Source organism: Tyto alba, unplaced genomic scaffold (genome assembly GCF_018691265.1).
Source record: "Tyto alba isolate M040663 unplaced genomic scaffold, T.alba_DEE_v4.0 Super-Scaffold_28, whole genome shotgun sequence".
Lineage (NCBI taxonomy): Eukaryota > Metazoa > Chordata > Aves > Strigiformes > Tytonidae > Tyto > Tyto alba.
Window position 1 is genome coordinate 4,634,240 of NW_024881302.1, and position 25,537 is coordinate 4,659,776.

General features: G+C 46.3%; 1 protein-coding gene across 1 annotated transcript; it reads left to right on the forward strand.

The window, feature by feature from the left end:
* Window positions 1-454: 454 nt before the first annotated feature.
* FBXL18 (F-box and leucine rich repeat protein 18) lies at window positions 455-25,422 on the forward strand. The gene is made up of 5 exons (XM_042798699.1): window positions 455-711; window positions 1,937-2,137; window positions 3,031-4,571; window positions 7,442-7,660; window positions 19,412-25,422. Exons 1-5 carry the CDS (start codon window positions 460-462, stop codon window positions 19,566-19,568), a joined length of 2,370 nt encoding a protein of 789 aa, XP_042654633.1. The 5' UTR covers window positions 455-459; the 3' UTR covers window positions 19,569-25,422.
* The last annotated feature ends 115 nt before the right edge of the window (window positions 25,423-25,537 follow it).

A 25,537-nucleotide genomic window follows, 5' to 3' on the forward strand; every position in this document is an offset into this window, starting at 1 on the left:
AGGATGTTAATGCAGCGATCGCCCCCGGGGCCACACAACAGCCCTGCGGGGTGTCCCACCAAACCGGTGGGGCTCCCTCTGCCCACCCGCTCGCCCGCTGAGTCACTCCTGTGCCCCACAGCTCCTCGCAGGGCGGATTTACATTTTTGGAGCCGACTCAAGAGTTTTATGGGGTGCGGGTCCGGCATGTGTCAGCTGCTGGGATGGAAGAGGGCCTGTGGCTGGGAGCTGCCGAGGGCGGAGGAGGCTCAAGCGGCCGCTTGCTTGGCTCCTGCCATCCCTGACGCCTCAGCACTGGTGGCCTTGGGGCAGAGGCGAGGGAGCCAGGCTGAACAATTCGGATTTCGCCCCCGCAGAGAGCTACCACCCTCAAGTTGAGGGGGTAAGCCGAACTGTGAAAGGACGACACAACGCGGGCAGACGCCCCGCCACTCTCATCATGGCGGCGCCGCTCCCAAGATGGCGCCGAAGATCGGCCGGCACCGCCCCTCCAACGCTGGGGCCGCGCTCAAGATGGCGGCGCGGGACGGCCGAGGGAGCGGCGGAGGCGTGGCGAGGCGCGGAAGACGGGTCATGGCAGCGCCGGAAGAACTGTGCGGCGGCCGGGCCGGCGGGGAGACAGGCCGGGACGCGGCCGGTTTGAGCGGTGGCCCGGGGAGGCGGCGGTGGCGGCGGGACTGCGCGGCCGCCGCCATGTTCCGCTGTGGAGAGGTGAGCTGGGATGTGGGGGGGGGGGGGGGGGGGGCGTGCGTGTTTCTCGCCCTCCACACCCCTTCCCACTCCCGGCCCCTCGGAGGGCCGTTAACTGGGGCTGTAGCGGGGCTCCGCCGCCGTTTGCCGGGGCTGGGGGGAGCCGGGTCCCCCGCTCAGGGATGGGGACGAGGCGAGAGGGGCTGGAGCTGGCCCCGGATGGGGCGAGGGGGCTCAAAGGGCGGCGGTGGGGCCAGGAGGTGCCGGCGGTGCCTCTCCCCGCGGGACTTGGCGTGGGGAGGCCCCGGGAAGCCGGTTCCCGAGGCGGGCTGCCGCCGTCTAACGGGGCTGGGTGCGGGCGCCGAAATCGCTTTACTCTGGGGTGCCGCTGTGGGGGTTTTTCGGGGTCTGTGATGTGGGACCAGCTCCCCCCCCTTCCCTGTAGGAGATGCTATGGCATTAAGGCTTGTTTAAGCTTTATTAAAGACGGTGCTAAAGTCCCAGCCACCCCCCCACGAAACCACCATCACGGTGAGCTGTGGGCCACGTTGGGTTCCTGTGCCACGCCAGGCTGCGTGCGCCCTGCCGCCTTCTTGTGAAAGCGGTCCTGGTGGTTTTGGGGTGCGATTGCTGGGGTGCCTCTTGTCTCACCCGGTGCCGAAGGAAGGGAGCATGGGGTGGAGGATCAAGAGGTTTCTCATGGCCTCTTTGGACCCCGGCTGTCATTCGGGTGGCTTCATGGGGTTAAGGTGTAAACACGCTGCGGAAGATCTAAGGGTGATCTGATGCTGGATCGCAGTTTTGTTTGTGTGTATACATCTCTCTACACATATGATTATATAACTTAAGATTATTGAAAGGGATGGCACTTAGAGGAAGGATGTAGAAAGAGACTGCTGTGCTATATTTAGCAAGAATCAGGGGCAGTCACTTTTCCAATTGCAAAGTAAGTGGCAAAAGTGGACTAAATGTAAACGTTTTTTTCCCTGCATTCTAAAGTAGTCAGCAGTGAAGGAGCAAGTGAAGGTACTGTGGCTTTGTGTGAAGATTTGTACTACCTCCATATTGTCTTTTTTTTTTTTTTTTTCATGCAGATGGAAATACTTAAAGATTCAAGTGTTTCTGTTTTGTCTCACTTCATAAATTCTTGAGACTTGCGGCATCTGTTTTCTCAGAAGATTTGCTGAAGTTTCTGAGCTAGTAGCTTTTCTTTTTTTCTTTTTTCTTTTTCTTTTTTTTCCCCCAGGAGATCGTAAGTGGGGAGAGTGAGGAGGAAAGTAATGGCGTCAACTTAATGGAGTTCTCAGATGAGATCCTTTTGCACATTCTCAGCTATGTCCCTTGTACCGACCTTGTCCTGAACGTCAGGAGAACCTGCAGGAAACTCGCAACACTTTGCCTTGACAAGAGTTTAACCCATACAGTTTTACTTCAGAAAGACTATAAGGTGGGGAGAGTAGCTTGCTTCTTCTGTTAACTATGAAGACAAATCTGACTTCTGAAAAAATGCCAAGAAGTAGAACTTTCCAGTGTGTCTGCATAAATGAAATGCTCTTGAACTCTGAAATCAAATAAACAATAAACTGTTTTATAAAAGCATTTGTTTTCCAGAATGCTTTGTTAGAACAGCTCTGTGCTCCCTTAATTATATAAAATACTGTTAGTGAAAACTATTTTCTCTGTGTTTCTGGAAGCTAAAATGAAAGTAAACGTGACTCTCCATTTGTAGCTGTGGTTGTGTAAAGTTATCGTTCTCTCAACATACATTTTTCTTGTTGTTGTGCAAAAAAATCGTGTGCTTATTGCTGTCAGGCATGCAGTCAGCTAAGCCAGAAATTGTTTATGTGTTATAACAAAAATAAAGCTTGGGAATGAAGGGTGATACATTTTATGAGGACTGTATCACCAAGTGCAGGCAAGGGGGAAGCCTCTCTTACTCATTTCCAAAAGAGGAAACTGGATGAAGGAGAATGGGAACATTCTTCTTTCAGTTTGAGTTTCCATAGATAGCTAGTTCTGCTGAAATCACTTTGCTGTTAGAAAATGGAGATGGTCCTCCATTCCACACTCAGTTGCTGAACAGATTTGGCCTCAGTCAGTAACAGAACTGCACAGACTAAGAAGCTAAAGGAACTGTAGTCTTAAAGAGTCCAAAGCATGGCAGACTAAGCCAGCTACCAGCAGTATAATAATTTTTAGACTGTGCTGGCATCCTCAAACCTTTGAATAAGCCATATAATCTAAGTGCTAACCACTCTTATCCCCATCTTCAGATGAGAAACTGAGTCAGTACACACTATTGCCATATATCTCATTGAATCTGGTTTTGTTTGAGTACAGGTAAACAAAGACAAAGTGAAGCAACTGATGAGGGATATCGGAAAAGAGATTTACCAGCTGAACATGGCTGGGTGCTATTGGCTGCCCAGCTCCACTATTGATCACGTAACACGATGCAAGAACCTGGTAAAACTGAACTTGTCTGGGTGCCACGTCACCTCTCTCCGTCTCTCAAAGATGCTGTCCACGCTCCAGCACCTGCGCTCCCTGGCGATAGATGTAAATCCGGGTTTTGATGCCAGTCAGCTAAGCAGTGAGTGTAAAGCCACTCTTAGCCGTGTCTCGGAATTGAAGCAAACACTTTACACGCCGTCATATGGTGTCGTTCCGTGCTGCACTAGCCTTGAGAAACTGCTGCTTTATTTTGAGATCCTTGATCGCTCGCGAGAAGGTTTTATGCTCTCTGGGCAGCTAATGGTAGGTGAGAGCAATGTGCCCCACTACCAGAATCTCCGCGTCTTCTATGCCAGGCTGGCTCCTGGCTATGTTAATCAGGAGGTGGTGAGGCTGTACTTGGCGGTGCTAAGTGATCGGACACCTGAGAACCTTCATGCCTTCCTTATTTCTGCCCCTGGTAGCTTTGCGGAAACAGGAGCCACTAAAAACCTCCTGGACTCTATGGCTCGAAATGTACGTCTGGATGCTTTACAACTGCCCAAAGCCTGGATTAATGGCTCTGGGCTCCTGCAACACTTGAAGTTCAACAACCCTTTCTACTTCAGCTTTAGCCGATGCACCTTATCTGGTGGTCACCTGATCCAGAGGGTTATTAATGGTGGGAAAGATCTTAAAAGCTTGACCAGTTTGAATCTCAGTGGCTGTGTTCACTGTCTGGCTCCAGAGTCCTTGTTTCGAAAAGCAGAAGATGACATTGACAGTGGCATTCTGGAAAGCCTGGTAGTGTCTTGCTGCAACCTGAGACACCTCAACCTCTCTGCAGCTCACCATCACAGCTCAGAAAGCATAGGGAATCACTTGTGCCAGCTTCTGTCTAGGCTAAAGCACCTGCTCTCATTAGCGCTACCAGTTTGCTCCATCACAGATGTTGCTGCAAATGTGGAAAAGCCTCCCGCAGCATCTAATTTGGTGCCCCAAACATTTGGAAGGAAAGTTCGGATCGGGGTACAGACATATCCGAGGAACTTAGCGGACCCGGCAAATCAGAAGATAGAGTCTACAGTATTCTGGGCTCTGATGGGAAGCCTCCGATTTTTGGAAACCTTGGAAATAATTGGGTCCAGTTTTTCCTCTGCTATGCCCCGCAACGAGCCAGCAATTCGGAACTCATTGCCTCCTTGTGTCCGGGCACAAAGCGTGGGAGATTCAGAGGTGGCTGCCATTAGCCAATTGACTTACTTGCAGAGCCTCACCTTAGCACAACTGCCAAATATTATTACTGGCTCTGGGCTTATTAACATTGGATTGCAGTGCCAGCATTTGCAGACTCTTTCATTGGCCAACCTGGGCATGATGGGGAAAGTGGTCTATATGTCTGCCCTCATGGACATGCTGAAACACTGCAAGTGTTTGAAAGATCTCAGGTGAGGGGCTGCGATTGAACACCTCCATTTGGTTTGTGGATCTTCAGAAATGTAGTGTGTGGTTTATTGTGGCTAGTGTTAAAACTGTGAGTGTTCCTGTTCTGGTCAAAAGTAGCTGCAATGGCCTGAAAACTGGCTGTTTTCCTTCCTGACTTGTGGAGAACAGGAAGGCATCACATGCTGACCTTGAGGGCTCAGGATATGCCCTTTAACCAGTTTTCCAAGAGCAAAAAGTCTCTATGCTGCAACTGCCTTCCTTTTAGATAAGGAAGAGTGAATGCTGCATATTTGGGAGCTAGCAGCCTGGCAGTGCTAGGTTAAATACTACATGGCTTTGCTGACTTTTTGATTTTGTGTACATGTGCATCTCTTAAATTTCCAGGAAGGGACTCCTACAATGTCTAGATAATGCAGAGTTCTTCTCAGGTTTCCCAATGAGATATTTTTCTGCCTTTGATTTGTATTAAAATAATTCCTTTTTTTTTTTTTGGTTTCTTTTTCTTTTCTTGATAGTATAATGAAAGCACCCCAAATTTAGAGTTTGTCCTGTGATGTTCCTTTCTTGGAACTGCTAGAGCTAAAGGATCCTACCAAGGATCTGATCCTAAAGGATGCATAAAGTCGCTTCACGGTAGTCAAAACGTGTTTATGAAAGCAAAGGGCACAAACTGTGACTTTCCTTGCACTAGTCTGTGTGAACATAAATGTTACTACTTGAGAAAGATGCTTTTTTTTTTCCCCCCCCTTATTGTTTTTACCCTAAATCAGCTTCTGTTGGTGAAACTGCTAGACGTATCAGTCCCATTGTCATCCTCTGTTCACAAAATGGATCTAAAATGCCTAACAGTAGCAACAGCAAGGTCACTTCTGTGATCACAAAGGCAGTTAGTGTGACTGAAATTACTGCTTATCAGCTGAGACTGGTGTTTGCATGCATGTTCCTGATTCATTCTAGTAGTGAAGGGAGCCAGGGTGGCTAAAATACATCAGGAGGGTTTTAATTTTCTACTGCTTCCAATTTGTAACAGACAAAGAGTGTGTTGGTCTCTCATCCAAGGGACGGCAGCTGTTGGAAATTCAGTTGCTTAATGGCTTGGGTTGTGTAAATGTATCTTTAACCTTCAGGAGCCACAGAAAAGCTAAGATCTGGGGAAGGAGATTTGGGTGTGTAATGTTGCTTCACTCAGTCTAGGCCCTGTAGTTTCCAGAGAGTTTGAGATGGAGGCCAAGAGCAATAAAGATGGGAGGCAGCGTAGAGCCTTCAATAAAGGATGAACAAGGGTGTTTCCATGTAACAGACAGTTTCGGTGTAAGCTGTCATTGTTCCTTCCTGAGTAAAGTCTAAGGTTTTATATAGGCTTAAGAGGATTTTAATATTTAGGATTTCCTCTTGATAATGTAGCTTAATTTTAATTTGAATAACGCTCTGCTGCTTCTACCGTTTTTTCCCCTCCCCATTTTCCAGGCTGAGAAACTAGTTTAAGGGGATATTCCAGAGCAACATTGTCATCTAGCGAGTGAAAGGCAGTATTGCAAGTATGGCTGTCACGTCACAGAGTTTAGACTAAAAACCTGCCGCGATGTTGCAGGAGCTTCTGTGCTTTTTGTCCTAAATTTACAATGGACCGATAACACTGTTGGAAAAATTGAAGAGGCTTCCCATCTACTTAATATTAATTTTAAGCTGTTACTCAGAGTGCTCATGGACTGTTAGGATCTCTTCAGGCAATGCTACCTGACCAGCAGTAACAGGCTGAGACTCTAAAGCAGAATTTATCAATTAACAGGATTAAGTTGCTGAGACACCCTCATGTACTACAAAAGCCTGTGCAGAGATTATCCAGATCAGGTTGGGACTGACAGCTTGTTATCACCTAATGGATTAACCTTCTTGGAGCTCTTGGCCTTGCTGACCCAATGACTGGGGATTCCCAAGTGCTCTGGGGCCCTGTAGTAAATTGGCACTAAGCAGATGTACTCTCCTGGTGACACCAGCTCTGAGCAGGTTCTGTTTCCTGCAGTCTGGGCTCTGTGAGAGTATCATCCAGTTATGCTGCTAGGTAAATCAGACCCCTCACTGGTCAAGTATGGCTTGACGGTGCCATTTTGTTGTCCTGCTCTGGGCTGTGATGTAAGATTGTGGATAGCCACGATAGAGGATTCAGTCTTTCTTCTCTGGCTAAGTGTTGAAGATAAAGGTTGGATTGATGATGGTTATTCTTCCTGTGGGAAAGCAGTAGCTTTGGTCCTTTTCCATCTTCTGACCGGAGAGGGCTGGTTGTGGTCACTCCTTTGGTTCAGAGGCCCAAGTTCTGCATCACCGTGTGCTCATTGTGAATTTTTCACGCCTGCTTCTCTCTAGGCAGTAAACTGAAGATGACCACTTTGATCAGTGGTTGGTGCACTGGAGCAGTAAGTCCCTAAATCCGCATCAATTGCTCGGTGGATGTCAGGTAGCAAAAGCCAGGCTGTGCTTGTCACGAGACCAGAATGGATCTGCTGGTCAGACCGAAGGCACATCTTGCCCCATGTGCTTTGTGGAAAACTTGCAAAACCAGGGTTACTCCCCGTGGGTGCTGAAATTCTGCAGTTTAGGGCCTTTCTGCCTATTTGCATCCTTGTCCTTTAGCACACACTGTTCAAGAGGAACTAGTGAGCAAGAGGTCTGAGCTTGCAGTGTTAGGTTTGTTCTGCCATACCGCTGGCATGAGCAGGTGGAAGGTCATTGCGTGTCTCAGTGAAACGGGCAGTGGGGGACACTGGTTGCTCCATTTGCCATCCCCCCTGCCATGAATGTGCTGTCTTCCCTCTTGTCTGAAAGCGGCCCAAGCGTGAATTGCCCATTGACTTGTTTTTGTTTATTCTTGCAGGCTGGAACAGCCGTACTTCTGTGCAGGCGCCCAGTTCTTCCAGGCACTGAGTCACTGCTCCTCTCTCCAGCGGCTTTGCATCGTCTCCCGGAGTGGGACTCTGCAGTCTGACGCAGTGATGTCATTCATGGCCAACTGCCTTGAGGTCATCATGTGCCACATGTTTATGGGAGAATCTCTTACCGTTTGCAAAAATCTCCAGCAATCCATTGTCCGGAGGTGAGTGCGGAAAGGGGTTGATGTGGGATTTCTGGAGCTGTTGAAGATTTATCTCCGTTTCTTTGCTTGCCAAGGTTTATATGGCTTGGAGCACTTGTTCCAAGAAGCTAATAGGTACTGTGTAACCGCTTGGCACATGAACTAGCCTCTTATTTTAATAAGAGTGAATCAGTGAAATATTTGAAGGTATTATATTAATTTTTGATTCCATTCCCACCCATGTTCTCCGCAGTTCCGTTGGCTGAGTTGAAGTTCTGGATATAAAGCTCCATCATAAATCAAATGACACTTTTTGTGTAAACAAAACATCTGCCGACATTTTAAGTACTGAGAGATTTGACCTTGAAGCTTTCCTCCTTTCCCACAAGTGACTAAGATAATTCTCTGTCCTCTAATCACTTGTAAATGTCACTTACTGATAATCCCCTGGCAGCACAATTCAAAGCCTTTAAAAGGTTGTTGTGAAGGGTTTTTCTTTGGGGGGGGGGGGTGCTTTGGGGGGGAGAATTGGTACAAACTGCCTTTGCACGTTTGGCAGTTCTTAAATGCATTTTGCTTGGCCCCTTGCAGTGTTCTGAGGCTCACGTGGTGGGAAACGTTTGTGTTCAAGCCGTGAACTGCATTTGAAAAGAGAGCTTTTAATTACGCTTGGCATTTTGAAATCTTCTAATAGTGGCAGTCATCTTACAAAATATTTCCCATGCAACAGACTTTCCATTATTTATTTTTTTCCTATAAGGCTTTTTATCCGCCTTCCGTCTGTTTCCTTTGTCACCTACTGTTGCTTTACCCTGTTAAGCTCTAATAAAAATTTCAAATCACATGGCATTATTACTGCATCCTAAAGGGTGCTCCTCCCCCCCCAGCCTCTCTCCAGCTTCAAACTGACTTATTACACTTGGCTTGTTTCCGCGGATCACATCCAGAAGAGCCTATGACTATATTAGCTACCTATCAAACTGCACACGAGATTGTTTGTTGCTGCCTCTAAAAGGCTCCGTGTCCTTCTGGGATAGTGGAAAGATCTAAGTAAATTCCTTGTGATGTGACAAGGATTCTTTGAGTTTGTTTTTCACAGGGCCTCATATCTGTAAAAGCATTTCTTGGTTGATTTCAGTTGTGCTTTGGGGGTCCTTAGAAAGAACCAAAAATCTGCAGTTCCTGTTTTTATCTTGCCCTCCGCTCTGAGATGCCGCTGCAGCACTGGCCAAAATTTTAATGTCCGCTTACTGAGCAGAAATAAGCTGTTCTGCAGTCTTTTCTCCCTCTTTCTGTGTCATGCATAGATTCTCACTACATTCTGTACCTCTTAATAATTTAAATCCTGGGAACTTTCCAAAGAGCAGCTGATGCCTCGTGGAAATGTGAAAAACTATTTTTATATTTAGCAACAGTTCTGGCTGTCATACTATTTTTCTTCCTTTGTATTTTATTAATAGAGATGTTTGTATGAAAACAAGATTTTTTTGGAGTGTTTTTTTGTTTGGTTGGTTCATTGGTTGGTTTTCTTTTCCTGAAGAGAGAGCATCTGCTTCCACTGCAAATTCTATACCTGAAGTCATAATCCTCTGTACACTGTAATGGGTGGCTCTGGAAATGATTTTGATGTCACGTAAGATTATGACTTCAGGAGGATAAGCAGTGGGAGCAGATGCTCTCCTAAGCAACAAAGATCCCGTTCTCATGCAACTGTCTCTAGTAATAAAATGGAAGGAACAAAATACAGAAAATTATGTGTAGGCAAAGCCTGGAGTCTTCCACAAGTCATCAGTCAGTCTTTAACCACGTGACTTTTCCAGTGATCCCATGTCTCATCCTTGCACAAATGTGCCTTCAGATGGGGTCAGGAATTGACTTTCTCTTGACTGCATTTTGCCTGCTACTCCAAGGCCAAAGGGATGTGCAATAAAATCTGTGTGTGAGCTAGTTCATTGCTTAAACCTGTGAATAAGGCTCTAATTCACACAGCATGGCTTCCTCTAAAAATGTGCTGCAAGTGTCTCTTTAATCCAAGTTTTAAACTGGAAGAGCCCATTGGGCAGCAAGTGTGAGGTTACATATCTTTGTGACAGTATGAAAGAAGGTGATTTATCCTTTTTTGTTGTTGTTGTTTTTTTGTTTGGAATGTGTGCAGATGCTGCATGTGCGGGGAAAACATGGAGAGTAGGTGGGAAAGAGGAGGCAAGAGGAGGGAAGACAAGGCTCTGAACCTTTGTTTGCTCCCTTTCTTGAGCTGGGGGAATTGATCCATATTCCTTGGGTCCCATTAAGAGTTTGAGTTACAGTTTTAAGGCTGCAGAGATAATCTTGTTTAGGCTGAGAGCAGCAAAGTGATTGCTGGTGTTGAACAGGGAGATGGGGTCAAAGTGAATCCCATTCTCCCAATGCCTCTAAAAAGAGAAGAAACCCGCGTGGGAATGGGAAAGGCTTAGGGCTGGGCATGCACCAGTAGTTTTCTTCAGGTGATAGAGTTGGGAGGGCTTGAAAATGTCATCTAGTGCAGTGCAATCCTTTTTCAGATGTGGATGCACAGGAGGGTTTGGATCACAGAAGCACCTGGAACCGATCTGGGGAGAATAGACTGGTTTCGGCGTCGGAGTTGTGCTGGAAGATGGTGTATATACAGGGTGTGGTGGTGGGAGCTTGCGTATTAAATCTCCTGCATCACACTGGTGGCTTAAAGCCTGAAATGATTCTCTAATTCTTCCCTTTGACTATAAAATAGAGATAGTATTATGTATTTCTGTTCTACTGGTCCAAAAAGAGAGTTGTTCTCATGTCTGTTAGTCTTGTGACAGCTCTGTGGCATCCAGTTTTCTAGTGGGCACTTTTCTGCTTGAAGTTTGCTGCTATTTGGGACAGATTAGTTTATGTATTTAAGTCATTAAAAGCCTTTGATTCAGTTCTGCCCCTTTTGCAGTGAAACACAGTGAGCAGAACAGGACTCATCTGGAGCCCTCATCAGCAAACAAGAGGCTTGCAAGGGCAAGGTCTCCTCTGAGTTTTAGAGAAGACTGTTTCCCTCTGGGCAGATAAATCATTGCAGTGTTTTTCTTTATTCTTTTTTCTTCTGTGTGAATGGGAGGGGTAATCTTCTTTATGGTTCAGGGAGCTATTCTGTGCACATAAGAAGGGCCTAGTGGTTAGAGTGGGAGATGTGGCTTGAGTGAACCGTATCCACTTCCCTGATCTTCCTCAGATTTCACATGTGACAGTGGTCTAGTCTCAGTTTCTCTGTAAAATTACATTTTTTTCCTATCACATGGTGCTCAGCTGCTGCCACACTTCAGATAGTAGTGGATCTAACGAACACAATGTTTTCTCTTTTATGCCTGGACCCTAACGTTGCCAAAGTGGTTAGCTCCAAGCACATGTTGGCTTTGTTTAAATAACTCTTCTGTTAAAACCTCTGCAGCACTAATTCCAGAAACACTAAAATACCACAATTTGAGGACCCACAGTTGTAGGTTCAAGCATGACCGCAGACCTATTGTTGTGTGAAGAGGCTTCTTTGCAGAAAAGAGTGGTTTACTTCTCCCTTTCGGGCTGAGTTGCTGTGCCGGGCTTCTTTCTAAATGATTGCAAAGAGCCGTGTGTCCAAAGCCCAGTCTGGGGGGACAGAGCTTGCTCCGAGCAGCTTTCCCCGGAGGTTTCCACACTGTTATTTTGTGAAATAGTCAGTAGATGGAGCTGTGACCTATGGAAGGTGTCCCACTGCTTACTGCCGTGTTGCATGCTAAATAATCGTATTTATATGCCTGTATTTCTCTGCCCCAGAAATCTTGCGGGCAAGGAATTGGGATGACTTCAGGATTGTACTGCTACATGGTATGGTTAGTGGGCACTTCACAAATGTGCAGGAGAAGTTGCTTTCCTGGTGAAGCTTACCAACAGAAAACAGGCTAGAAGAGGGGATGGGAAATGCTTTGTCAAATATCCCCTTGGTCTCAAGGACAGATTTTATTTTCCAGTGTGTTCCTTTACAATTTTGTCAATTTTAGCATAAGTGTTTAGATAGCTCCTATCTTGTAGAGTCCTTGAAATCTTTACAAAGACCAGGCAATACAAGCCTGTGAAAAGTCCTTGAAAAAACACCTTGGAAAAGGTCAAGAAAGCAACAATAAAAAAGCCAAACCCAAAGCAAAACAAAAAATCTCTGCGAGCGCAGTGTCATTAGGGATTCTTCATACATAGGGGGAAAGCGTCAAGGCGTAGAGGTGAGTTGTGATTTATAGAAATGCAATCCAAGTTAAGTCAGGAAGCGAAAGATTGTGGTGCAGCCAAAGTGTGTTTTGGGGAGGTGGGTGCGTAGCTGGGCTCAGCTGCTCACGTCTCCCAAAAGCGCTGTTGTAATCTCCGGGGGTCTGATAGCTGTTGGGAGAAGGTGCAGAGGGCTGGGGCGGGCTGGGCTCCCGGCACAGCATCCCCCAAGAGCTGTGAGGTCAGAGTAGGGAGTTGGTGGTCCTAGCTCAAGCTTTCTGCCCCTGTTCCCCTAGCCACGCTGGCTACCTGTCTCCAGCAAATAGCTTTGCAAAGCAAGTGTGTGACTTGGGTGACTGTGAGAGTCCACCAGTGCTGGAAAGTGCAGATAATTTTGCTGTTTTATGACATTCTGCCTGTTCTGGGGATCCAAGACCCCGAGAAAGAGACACACTCACTTAACCTTCCTTCTTCTGCCTGTCAGGTATGAGCACTGCTTAGTTTGAAGTGATTTTCACAGTAGGACTCCTGCCACTTTCCAGGAATAGCTATTTCAATCTGAATTAGATCTCATTATTCAAGCTTCTGTACCATCACCTAAATTTTCCCTTGCTTATTATTGTCCTTTTTTAACATGAAACTCTTGGCTGGATCTTACCTTTTCTGAAACTGCTGATTCCAGTGGCCCTGTATGGCTGTGAGGGCCATAATGCTCACTGGAGGGATGAAACACCCTCCTGGGATTCGGTTGCAGAAATAGGGCTTCCAGGTGGGAGCATGGGGGTGAAACTGAGTATCTGGAAAGTGCTGAGTGAGCCGGTCCCTCTCCTGGCCTTTAGCACAGGAGTGAACTATCACAAATTAATTTTTGCTTGCCTCAGAGCTAAGCGTTCCCCCCTTCCCTTGTTGCTATTACCCTGAATATCCCTGCAGTATTCCTCTTGCCTGAATTTTCATTGTGGGCTTGGCCTCAGAAAGGCCCTTCTGGGTAATCCTTTTTTACCCTTAGATTGGGTGGGAGGGAGCTGTTAGGGCAATAAGCGAGTGCAAGATCATCTTTAAATTCAGCAGAGTCCTCCAGCGTCCCTCCTGCACTGCCCACCTGACTACTGCAATTGCATTGACGCTGCAAAAAGCTGGTATTAGCACCTAGGGCTTATTTGAGATTTTCAAGCTGTCTTTGCATTCCTTTACCACCTTCTTTTCCTTCTGACCTTGAAAAAGTCCCTCTCAGTACACTGCTGGCTTTCCTGGATCCCAGAGCCAGCACGATAGCTGCCAATCCCACTCCGCTAGCCTAAGCATGTTGTGGGCTCAGGCCCTGTGTCTGACTGCAGAAGACTTAATGTATCGCTAGGCTGGTGTAGTGAATCATTAGCATCCTGTTCCAGCTTTCATTGTCTGTTTCATTTCCTGCTCTTGGAAACCCCTGAATCATTCTGTCACAGTCTGAATAACAAACTGCATCCTTGTCAGCTTGCGTTACCCAAGAATTCCTTGGCGGGCTTGGCGAAGGCTGACTCTGCTTGAGGTGTGGCCCGGACACCTTTGCTTCTACCAGGGATGTTGTTTATGGGTGGGTTCAAATACTTTACAAGCCAGCATGGCTTGTGGGACTATCCCAAATCTGGCATATTTTTGTATCTTCTTTTGGGGGTACTGACATACCCCCTTCTTAAATGCATTCCTGTGGTTGACCCAAATGGCTTGTTCTAACTGCTAGCTCATGTGTTTTGAAGGGAATTTAGTCCTGAAACCTTCCTTAGTGGGTAGATTGGTTTGTGCATGAAATAGGTTTCAAGGAGTGTCCTTCTGTCTCTCTTGGCTGAGAAATAATATTGGAATAGTACTGTCATGCTTTCTCTTCATGAGGGTGTAAAAGGCTGAACGGAAGCATTAACTGCAGCTTTAAAGCATTTCCATAGTAAAATAAATCTAATTGAGCAGTTATTGCAGTAGCTTTTTAATTTGTGGAAGAGATTAGGAAATAACTTTCAGCTTGCTCTGGCAGAGCACTCCCCTAGGACGTGTCCTGGGCGCTCTGGCATCGCTCTTTGGGTTCGTATTCCCTCCCCCTCTAATTGTCCGGTCACGTTTGACTGATGCAGAGTTCAGCTGGCAAAATAATGTAAGAGCCTCAATCTGTGAACGTGTTTGATATAAACCTCAGTTCACAGAAGGAGCGGAGTGTTATTCATACCTCACAGAGAGAAACCACAGTAGAGAGATGTAATTTGCTTCTACTTGGGAGAAGTCTGACGTGTATTTCTCCTTCCCCATGGCATGATGCAGTGGCAGAGGATGCTGCATTGAAGATAATGGGAGAGTTGGCAGTGCTGTGTGTGCATGACTTCGAGTCCCATCTACACCACTTCATCTCAGATTGGAGACTATAGTGATGGGATTTAAGGTGAGGGGAAATTGCAGGCCTTGGGAGAATGCCAGTTTGTCTGTGTAGACATGAGGGGATGGAAGACATCCTTAAAGGAAAACATTTTATGGAGGAACTATCTCATTGTGTGGAGTTGGGAGCAACGTGAGGAATCAAAACAGCTTTCCTCAGAAACTTCTGTAGTCTGTTTCTGAGATTAGAAAATGAAGTCTGCTCAGCACTGGTACTCTGGCAACTTTGGAAGTGAGAATGGCACTAAGGAATGGGTCTGCTTTAGAGTTAGTATGTGGAGGCTTTGGACGCCTCTTGAGGGGCTCTGGGGGATGAGTGGGGGGCAAGGGCCCTCCCTGTTCACAGAAGGGGCCCAGGGGAATCCCACCCGCAGTTTCTTTGGCGTGGCTGGAAGATGCTCTGGAGAAGCTCCATTTTATGCTGTTGGCATTTGCTGTAAGCAAGGAGAACTTTTGCAGTTCCCTGGTGCTGAGTTCGGGGCATGGCCAGTGGAACAAATTTTAAGTGTATGTCTGGCCTTCCCTGAGAAGATGAGAAAAGTGTGTTTATGTATGTTGGGTCATGCCACTTGTCAGCTGCTCCAGCTTGTCCTGGCACTTCTTCCGTTCCGCTGTGCCATGCTTCAGGGATGGGAGTTTCCAGCCTGGCTCAGGTATGTTGGCTGAAGCTTTCAAGACAGATGCCATGTTTGAACTTTCAAATGTGAACAAGTCTTCCAGTGAAAACAGACTTATGCTGTGCCTGGCAGAGGATTAACAGGGTTTTTTGTGCATGTAGGTGATGAAAGAGCTGTGTACAGGGCAAAAAGTGAATTGGTCTGAATTCTCTTCTCTTGAGAAACTGGTGCATCTCCAGCAGCAGCTCACCAGCCTGTGGGTGAAGTCTAAATGGAGGGGGGAGAAGGTGTGCAACTGCAGCAGAGATAGGTTTGCATTTGTGAGAGTCATGCAAACCAGAGTCCACATCTGCCCTGTCCCTGCTGTGCTCTGTTCCCCCAAATCAAGCTTCTCCTGGTTTTCTTCTTTACTTTCCTTCTCTAGAGCCTCTTTTTCCCATAAACTCCTCTCAGTTTGTAGAGTTCAAATAGCTGGCTTTGATCCACTCCTGATACACTGTATTTCCTCGTTTTATCTGGTGTGTGCTGCTTTTGTTGCCAGTGCTTAATTATACCACCTTGCGTGCCCTTATTCCTGCTTGCCAGCATTTGTGAAGTGGGATGTGCTGAAATGTCTGAATTTGGCATAGGGCTTTTCTTAGGTTTCTCTGGAAATCTCAAGGGGAAATGCATTCCTCAGTCCTAAATACTGCTTTACCCTTTCCGTGCAAGTATGAGAAGGTAAGTTTGAGCAGCACCTAACGCAGTAGATCTGTCCTCTTCTGGGGTCTGTGGTGCAGAGAGTTGCAGGGGGGGCATAATGCATTGTTACAGGCTGGCTGGTGAGATTCTCCTGTGGCATTGAGCTGCCCTTTAGCTCTATCAGCAGGTGGAGTCCTGGGGACTCACTGGCCTCTCTAGAGAGGTATGTCTGAAAACACACACTGAGTGTTTGCCAGGAGATAACTGCATTCCAGGGAGTGACTCCTTTGTCTTGCTAAAATCGAGGAAATCTGATCAAAGTGCAGCCTTGCTTTAGACTTTTTTTTTCTTTCTTTTTGACTTTGTCCCTGACCTACATATTGGATCCTGCCATGCTGGTTGGAAGTAATTGAGACGGTAGTGTTAGGCTATTTACCAAGCTGTTCACTTGAAAATAACCTTTCTGTGTCCAGTCCACACCTGTTCTGGGATAATTTTGGAGGCAAATAACAAAGTGCCATTAACTCTTTCAGCCACATGCAACCTATTCAAGATCTAACTGTAGAGTGAGGTTATACCTCTTGCTAATGCCAGGAGGAATTTGTGACACAGGGTGTGCTTTGCTGTTCGTTTTCCAGCTCCATGGATGATTCCAGCCAGCTGCTGAAGCCAGGCCCGCTATGTGTCCACATCCAAATGAGGACACTTCAGAGACCTCCTTGTAAAAGTTCCTGCTGGGTGCTTGTTGGTTTGGTGTTGAGTCTGCTGGACTAGAGGCTATACTGGAAAATATGTGTGTGGAGGGATATTTTCTTTGTTATCCCAGTAGTTGTTTCTGATTAAAGGATCTCTTTTGAAGGGGCTGCTAGTCAGTTGCCTAGAAAACTTGCTTTCATTTAATTAATCATGATGAGTTTAGTCTGGAGGTTTTGTAGGAGAGAGCAAGCAAGCATATCCTTGGCTTCTTTCCCTTGGAAAAAAAAAGCAGGGTTTCATGTCTGAAACTGCAGCTCTTTTGTCTCCCCAGGTCAACATCCTTCTCTGTCCTTCGGGTTTTAATTTTACAAGCCATGCGCTTGCAGAGGTAGATCCAGTTTGAAGTCCATCCAGGTGTGGAATGAGGAAAGAACCGTCAAGAAGATTACAGGAGCTATTCTGCAACTCATTAACTCAATCTCTTCCCCTTCTTGTTATCTCCTCCCCATGCCCCGGGCCTTTCAAACTAGTGCTCTAAGTGCTTCTCACTTAATCTAGCCCACCTGGACAGGTGTATGAAGAAAGGAATTGCCTTCCGGGGAAGGACTAAAGGAGCATAGATTGCAAAGGGAGTCTGCTTTTGGGAACTGCTAATCCCAGTTTAACATTATGACAGCTGCTCGTTAAAATCAGGGTGTTTTTTAACAGGCAGTTAAAGGAGAGGCTTTGCACGCACATTTAACTGAGAATAATAGTGAACCATGTGCATTTGATTTTTTTTTTTTTCTTAAATCATGCAAATTGTACATGGAAAGAATTCTCCGGCGTCAACTTGCTGGGGTATGGAATTTACAAGGTTTGCAGTAACATACAGTTTCCTGTTGAGGGGGGGAGAAAATTACAAAGCTTTCTTTTTTTTTTTTTTTTTTTTTTTTTTTTTTTTTTCTTTAAGATCAAGTTCAAACCTCTCATATAAATCCAGCCTCTTTGGAAGGTATACTTACTGTGTTGGGGTTTTTCAGTTGTCTTGGTGGCAGATTGTCATGTAAACTTGTCTAGGTTCTCGCTTTTATAGCTACATGTAAAGGCTGCTTATAAACTACAATTTTGTAGATGGTGAGAAGGCAGCATGCAGATCTAATTTGGGAGAGTCTATATACAAAGAAAGAAGCAGAGGTTTCTTTGCCTTGGAGATGGCTGTTTCTTCCTAGCTGAACTTCAGTAAACTGAGTCTATTAACATGATTTTCTCTGCAGGACTGTGGTGTTGGATAAGAAACGTGAAGAGCTGAGGCAGAGAAGGGACTATCAAAGAGACATTTGCTGTATTTTATGTAATTTCACTGCAGACTTTACCAACTGCCTCCCAGATCAGTGGTTATTTGCTGGTTGAGTTCTTGTAGGCAGCGCTGTGGAAGTAAGAAACTGCGGCTCCTACACAAGCCCCCAAATCCACTCAAGAAGCGGTGTCCTTTTCTGCCAGCCCTTAGGCATGAAGGGCAGGTCTGTGATGCAGAAAGATATAAAATTGCCCCGGGTAGTTTTGTTGCTGGAAATCCTTATTCCTGCAGCTATTTAGGTTCAGGCAAATTAATTTAACCCACCAGGACTGAGCAACTAGCCTTGGAATGGGACTTTCTCTGTTACATTTTTGGCAGCTTTATTCCAAATCATTTGTGGATCGCAACGTCCTTTCTGTCTCCCAGGAAATGCCAGTCTTTTACGGCCTTTTTTTCAGCTGGCTGTATTGCTACCTGGGATTTTCATGTGTGTTTCCAGCAGCCGAGTCTCCAGCTGTTCTCTCTCTGTTCGACAGAAATCTGGCTGTTTCAGAGCTAGAAGGGGAGTTTGTCGAGACGTGAACAACTCTTTTGACCAAACACAACTTGGTTCAGCCTCAAAGGACTGATCCTGCCAGTTTGACTCTGCTTCCTTTAGAGTGATGTTGTACTGGCCCTTCTCACACAGTACGGAGGAGGCATCTTGGTGGCATGGGGCTAATAGTCACAAGTCTTTTAATCTTAAGGGTGTAACTCTTAAGCTATAGCATAACTTCCCTTTACCCCCCCAGCTTTAAACGACTGAACTCCTGTTATGCTACCCTGAGTAATACTATTTCTCTTCCCCCACGTTCTCTTACTCACCAGGTTGCTATCAATTATGGTTCTTGCTGATGGGGATTTGGGCTTTTTTTGTATGGTTCTTTTTACATTATATAAATGGCTTTAACTTCCGCTATTCTCTTCCCCTGCTCTGTAATTATAACCCTATTGCTCCTCTCTCATGTTGTCATATCAGGCCTCTCACTTGCAAACTCTGGGATGTGTTCTGGGAGGCTGACCCAGTGGTGTGACGTTGGCAAGAAGAGCTGAGAGGGCAGGAGAAGAATGCAGATTTCTCTAAGAGGGGACCAAAACACTGAGGCTGAGGATTCGGAAACTGGAACCCAAAATTCAAGTGGCAAATAGGGATACTTGTGTGTGTTTCTGTTAGGGCAAGTTCTTGTGGTGCCAAGACAGGTTTTCTGCAACTTAGATTAAAAAGAAGGCTGCAGTGTGCGTATGTGTGTGTGTGCACGCGCACACGCACACACTTAAATGCTGATCTGCAGATCTGAGTTTTCTAAACTTGCCTATGCTCTGATTGCGGAGTGTAGATTCTGCATGCAGAACAGCCCAGCCTGAAGTAATAATCCCAGGCTCAGCCCTGAGGGAATGCCTGGCATTGCTCTGGCCTGATTTTCTTAACATCTCTGTGACTTGCTGCTGGTTTGTAGGTGGTTTAAACAGTTATCTCTGAGCAATTTGCCCAGCTTGGGCAGAGCTCTGAGGATCTCTGGTCCTCTAAAAATACCTATATATTGTGATTTCTTTATTATTTTTTTTAAAATTTCTTCCTTCCTCCCCGTGTTAGGCCCAATTTAAGCTTGTCAGCTCAACAAACTCACTGAAAAAAGGGGTGCAAGCCCAGTGTGTACTCCCTGCTGACACAGAGAGAGGAGTGTGGGAGACTTGACTTCCAGCTCTGCCCCTCCTGCCTCCTCTGAACAACCTTTCCTTGCCCCCACCACTGCATGATGTATATCCATGCATTTGCCTTCTCTTGCACTGGAGAATTCATATTTTTCCTTGGCTAATAACCTGTGTCTGATTTAGTTTTCAGGAGGACCGCCCTGCATTAAATGTTGTCATTTTCCCTCTGCTTCATGAGGACTTGACAGAGGTCATCAGAGATGTCCCCATGCGGCACTTGGATGAAATTACCCTGTTTAAAAGCAGAGTGGCCGAGGAACCTCCCAACTTGTGGTGGTGACCGTCACAGCATGGAAAGGACAGTCAGCGTGAACATGTGAAATAGCTTCATGTTGGCCTGGATTCCCTATCTTCAGCTCCAGGCCACCTCACGGGATTCTGTACAATCACTCTAAATAGGTGCAATTGCAAAATAAAAAAAGCTGCTCCTTTGCAGTGGGGAAACATCTATTGGATATTGCTTGCATCTGAAAATCCTGTCTCAAAGGCTTCTGGAATCTGATGAGTATTTCCTTCCGGTTAATATGAATTGTTTTGTTATTTTACTGAAGTTAAAGGTAAGAGAAACTTAATGATGCTCTTTCCCTTAAGAGAAGACTTAACGATGCTCCTTCCCCTGTGTCACCTGGTGTATTTCCTAAGGGCCCTTGTGTACTTTGGCAGTGTGCTTTGTGATATTGGTGAAAATCATTCTTTGCTTCGGTCTATTTTTGGCAAAGTAGTAAGCCTAAGCCAGCTAAGAGGCACAACAATGTGTTGCTCAGTTGAAGTGCATCACATCTTTTCTGTGTTACAAATACGCATTTTTAGTCACACACATGCAATCACAGATATTTGAAGGGTTTTTTTTGATTAAGTAGTACCACAAGGACTCTTTTTTTTTTTAATTTTTGAATAACAAATTAAGGTCATTAGCGCCTTGACCATGGTATGTTCTTGCTGATGCTGTTTCCATCGGTCTGGTGGAAGAAGTTCTCAGCTCTTTTGGAAATCCTTGTCCTAGGGTAGATGGTGCCTGCCGTGAATAAGTTGAGACTCATATATGATTTAAATGGAATCTGTCTTGCAGTGTAGATGGGAAGGTAGTGTTCCAGTTCTGTCCTTAGATCCCATGCCTTGAGCTCATGCTAATTTTAGAGATGTTACGAAGTATTTTCACAGTGTGATTTCAGTCAGCTTCTCTGCTCCACAGAACTTCCTCAGGCATCAGTAGTGGTCTGGATCACTTTCATATTGCCTTATTTACTGAGCACTTTTGAAAGCATCAGACAGCTGTACCAAAAGCCAAGTTACAAATTCCTGGAGCTACATTTCTGGGTGGCAGTCGGATTTCCCTTCTGCTGGAGTATTTTGTGGTAGCACACTGGGTCTGCCTTCTGCAAAACAGCCATCAACTGGAGCTGTCTAAATTCTCCACCTAAACACTCCCTCATGTGTTGAGCAGTGCTTTTCTGGGGAGGCCCAGTGTTGTCCAAAAATGATGGCCCTATCTCCCTGTTGGTGTTTTCTACACAAGATGTCCTCTTCCAAATGGTGTTCTGCCATCAGTCATTCATAGGAATCCTGGTCTGATGGGATAGATTTGAGAGCAAAATGCATCTCACCGCTTTGGAGAACTTTTCCTCCTTCCTTTCCCATCAGTCAGGTGTGAACCTGCCTGGAAGTCTGACTTGCTGCTGTAAATCTTGAGCCAGGTTGCAGTAACCCTTGAGTTCAGATAGGTTACCGTGTTAACGAACAGGTTAACGTTGGCTTCTATTAGCACAGGTTTGTGCATTGCTAAAACTAACCCCTGCGTGCATTTGCTGTCTGCCCTGCATTTCTCTCCCTTCCCCACTCGGGACAGGGTGCGAGCAGCAGTCTCTGGTTTGCAGCTGGTGTCAGGGTGGTGAGGCTGGCTCGTGCTCGTCGGGGAACGGCCGCGGCTGAGCTGTGATCGCTCCTGAAGTATTTGAGACTCTGCCTCAGCTTAGACACCGTGCGGGTGAGTGCGAGGAGCTGGTGTCCTATTCTTGGCATCCTGCCACTGTTTTCTCTCCCGACGAGGTCATTTTTTCTACCTCTTGTCATATTGCTCCCCTGTTTGAATCCCTCCCTCCTTCTCCAGCAGCTTTCTTCTCTCCTTCTCCGTTGCTTCAGCAAATCAAATTTTTGGTAGGAACACGAGCCACTGCTCTGTCCAGTTCAGGCCATTTCAGCTCTGCCTAGTTTTTGTCTGTGTTTCTTTCCTAGAATAAATAGCGAGGGTTAGGCAGCAAGTGTTTGCAGAGCTGCTTTCTCCTCCTTGTGCCTCAGGGCAGGGTAAAGGGAAGGCTGAGGGTATGGAGCCAGCTCTGATGCCTAAGGGGACCTGTTTTGTGAGGTTTGGTACATGCTGCAGGAGCGAGGCCATTCCTACCCTCAGCCAGGATTTCCCCCTCCACATACACACTGTGGTGCTGGCAGGAGTTTGGCAGAACCACCAGCTTTCTTGTTCCTGTCCTGCTGGAAAACCTGGGTCGGGGGACAGCAGTATGTGGAAAACGCCTGTTGCTTAATGGTGGTGTTAACCCTTTGGTCTTGGGGGTTAGAGTAACCTGATGAAACATGCTGTACCTTTTGCTTGGCAAAGCGACACCCATTTGCCTCATGTCTTGCTAGATCGGGGCAGGCAATCAGGCATGTTTTATAACACCATTATTCTGTTGCCTGAAGTATGATGTTTAGACATCTGTATTCATGCAAGCGGGTCAGTAGTCCTGATGCACATGCTACCAGTTATAATTGAGGCTAGGAATGGTCACCCACAGGTAATAAAGATAGCACCACAAATAGCGATAAAGATCTAAAAACTCCTTCCACCCCCAACTCCCCAACTCTGGGCCAATGCTCGGTATCTCTACTACAAATCCTCTTATGGTGAGTGAGAATTTCCGCTGCTTCTGCACTCCAGGCAGGATTCACCAGATGTTAATAATGTGCTTATTTTCTCTAAGTGCTATTTTGGCATCGGTGTTAATTACAATTTATATTCTGCAACATTTACACTGGGAAAAGAACCCACCCTAATAGTCCCCAATTGGCAGAGCTGGGCTATTAAACATAGCACCATATGTTCTGAGCAGAGCAATATATGGGACTCGGAGCCCACTCAGTGCTGAGACTCTGCTGTGCAGCGTTAGAGGAGGAGAGAACAGAGATGGGTGTTTTGTTCCTAGCTTTTATTTAATATGAAATTCCCCCTCCTTTTCTCTGGTGTCTGTCCCCATCTCTCCTGAAACCACCCTCCCACTATCTGTGAGCATCTAATAAGGTGATCTCTGAACCTGCTGATGCCACTGCCCATAGTCTAAAATAAATGAATTCAATTACAGACGGTGCCCTTCTCGCAGGGAGTGCCTCTGCAGGATTCCTAGTCCCTGCTGCCGTGTTTCTTGCTGTGCTCCAAATCAGACCTCCAATCTTTGGGGGACTGCAGAAGAAATCTCTGCTTTGACTACCAACGAGGTGTCGGCGCTTCTTTGAGAGAAGCGTATTCTGGGACAAGTGCCATTAGTGTATAAAATCACAAGTTGTCTGCTGCTCTGCTAATGCCCGAAGACTTGTTTAGTAAAGTGGCATTTGGTTCTTGCAGGCTGGGAGGGTCTAGACCTGAAGAGTGACAGTGGTTTTGGTGTGGGGGAATTTGGTAGGGCTAAGTCATCAGTGTTTTGGTAGGTTTATTAGAAGGACTGTAGGTTAAAGGATTGCTTCCTCAGTCGTTTTGCAAAGCTGATTTCATGGTCTCTTTAGGAAATGGCAGTGTATCCACTGCTCTGGTTTGGAAAGGGGGCTGTGTGACAAAGCCTCGCCTCTCCTTTCGGGGGAACTTGGGCTGTAGTCGCTCATCAGCTGGGGAGGTGGTTTGTCAGGAGGAGAAGAGATGGGAATGAAAGGAGGCAGGGCAGGACTGTGTCATGGACCTCGAACTGGAAGCAAGACAGGATCTTTGAGATGTGGCCTCAGTTTCCCCACTTGTGAAAGGGGAGGAGGGCTCACCTGCCTGGCGAAAGGGAGCTTGCAGGGGTGCAGAACGCCCTCCCCTCCAGGCGAGGTGGTGCTCCCTGGGGAGGAGAGGGCAGGGCTGGGGCTGCTAATGCAGGCTGACAGGTAGCAGCAGAGCAGCGACCCTGCTCACTTTGATTTGCATGACTACCTCCTCCTCTGCAGAGGCATGTGAGACACCCAGGGGAACAGAGCAGGATCCGTCCCTTCACCTTGCTGATCTTCAGAGACATGAAAGTCCTGGGGCAACGTACAGGAACGGGACTGTGCATCGTGATGTGCTGGGTGCTTTCTCCCAAGCAGCCCTTTATTAAGATGGGATATCCCCCCATGGACGCAGAAATGTGGGGCTTTTCTGTTTGTGGAGTTAATCGGTGCAGAAGGGCTGTTTTGTCTGCTTAAGGCAGATGCAATCCCCTTTTGGCCGGTCCCAGCAGAGTGTCCAGAGAAAGCTCCTCTTCCCTGTCTGCAGGGAGACCTGTGCCGGGAGCCAGGCGAGCCGTGCGGGGTGTTGCAGAGGCAAATCTCCTTCCATTGCAGCTCTCCTGCCTCTTTGATTAGATGCGCAGGCAGCCGGGGTACTCTAGCAGGAGAATCATTTCCATAGAAACCAATTGGGATGTTGTACAGGGAATAATGATTAATAGTGAAGAGATGTTGCCTCAGGCCCTTTTCATTTTTTAGGGGGCAGTGAGGGACAAACTGGAGCACAGGTGGGGGGACAAGGAAGCTCAAAAACTAATGGAAACCATCCCTGCCATTAATTTCTAGGGCAGCTTCCCCTCTTCTCCTCCTACCCTGCCCCCCACTGCTGCTTCCCAGCTTTCGTCAAATTTTCAAAATGGCTAACCTGGTTAGAAATAATCATAATAATAAAAAAGGATGGATGAGGTCTGACTACTAACATTGTTGCTGTTAGCAGCAGGATTTCAGCCATAAAACATGAAGCAAGGGAGGCATTGACCTTTCCGCTGTTTAAAATGAATGGAGACATCAATATCTATTGTTTTGTGGCATTGACCTCTGACGCTCTCGTTTTGCCCTCCCTTTTCTTTTTTTTTAATTTCTCCCTGACACTTGAGGAAAGGGGTCAGTTTGTACCATCTATTGATCCCGATCTTACTTGGTGATAGGGAAATAATTAGAATTTTAAAGATCTCTGCTGCATGCTGGTGAAATACATACAGATGCGCAGGCTAAGCCCCTGCTTCCTGCGTTGCGTTCTTCCCCTTCCTTGCAGAGATTCAAAGCTCAGAGATCTGAAGGAAGGCAGATCAATATAGGTTTAATCATGATGGGGTTTTTATTTCAGTTTTTTAAATGGTAAAGTGTAACGTTTTATGTTAATGTTGTCGGAGTCTGGCTGCCTGGTGCCTTGTTTTATTTATTGTTTTAAGTAGCCCCTTCTTTTGTGAACTTCATCTATGTACAGAGAATGTGAAATCAGGCATTGCTAATTAGCTGTATGACAATTAAGTAATGTAGCACAAAACCATTAGGACACTGGATTTGTTTTTGAAGTTTGTCCTTTGAAGTGGAAGCTTCAACTCCCTGCCCAAGGCTGCTGGGGAAAATGTTTTTCTATCAAAACTTTCTTTGAAAATAAAATGTCAGTGTAAGAGTCCCTATTTCTGTCATCTCTCCCTATAAACAGCGGGTGGAAATTGTTTCTCATTGTAAAAACTGCTGGCATTGATAGAAAGGGGAATTCAGAAAAGCATGAAATGGGCAGTTGGTCTCCAAACACCCTGGGTTTCTGGTAGAGATGTTACCAAAACTGCTTGTTTAGCTTGTTGAAAGAGAATGGTGCTGCTTTAGGAGAGAAGACCCGGGTCACAACCAACGCCCTGGAGATGGCAAAAGGAGGTGGCCCTCAAAACTGGGGGTTCGCCTCTGACGCCTCAAGTGCCATCAGGACGCGGCGCAGCTTGGTTGCAAATACCGACAAGCTCCTCGGTTCGGGCTCCTCCATCTGTGCACTCGTTTGACACTTGTGTTTGCATCTGGCCCTTTGTTCTAGTAGTGAGTCGAATTCTGAATGTGCAACTTTCATGTACGCTGGTGGCATGTAAAACTTCAAATAAAGAGTGAAACTGATTTTGAACCACGTCTCTCTCATTGCCTCCTGCCTCTTATTTCCCTGTAAAACCAAAGCCATCCTCCTAGGAGGCACGCTTTGGTGTGTCACATTTGAAGTGTAAGCAGTGTGAGGTGAGTTGCTGGTGA

Bases quoted from the DNA above. Each gene is read 5' to 3' on its own strand.
- FBXL18 (XM_042798699.1), top strand. From the start codon at position 460: ATGGCGCCGAAGATCGGCCGGCACCGCCCCTCCAACGCTGGGGCCGCG. The intron at 712-1,936 runs GTGAGCTGGGAT...TTTTTCCCCCAG, and splicing joins CCATGTTCCGCTGTGGAGAG to GAGATCGTAAGTGGGGAGAG. The intron at 4,572-7,441 runs GTGAGGGGCTGC...TTATTCTTGCAG, and splicing joins AAGTGTTTGAAAGATCTCAG to GCTGGAACAGCCGTACTTCT.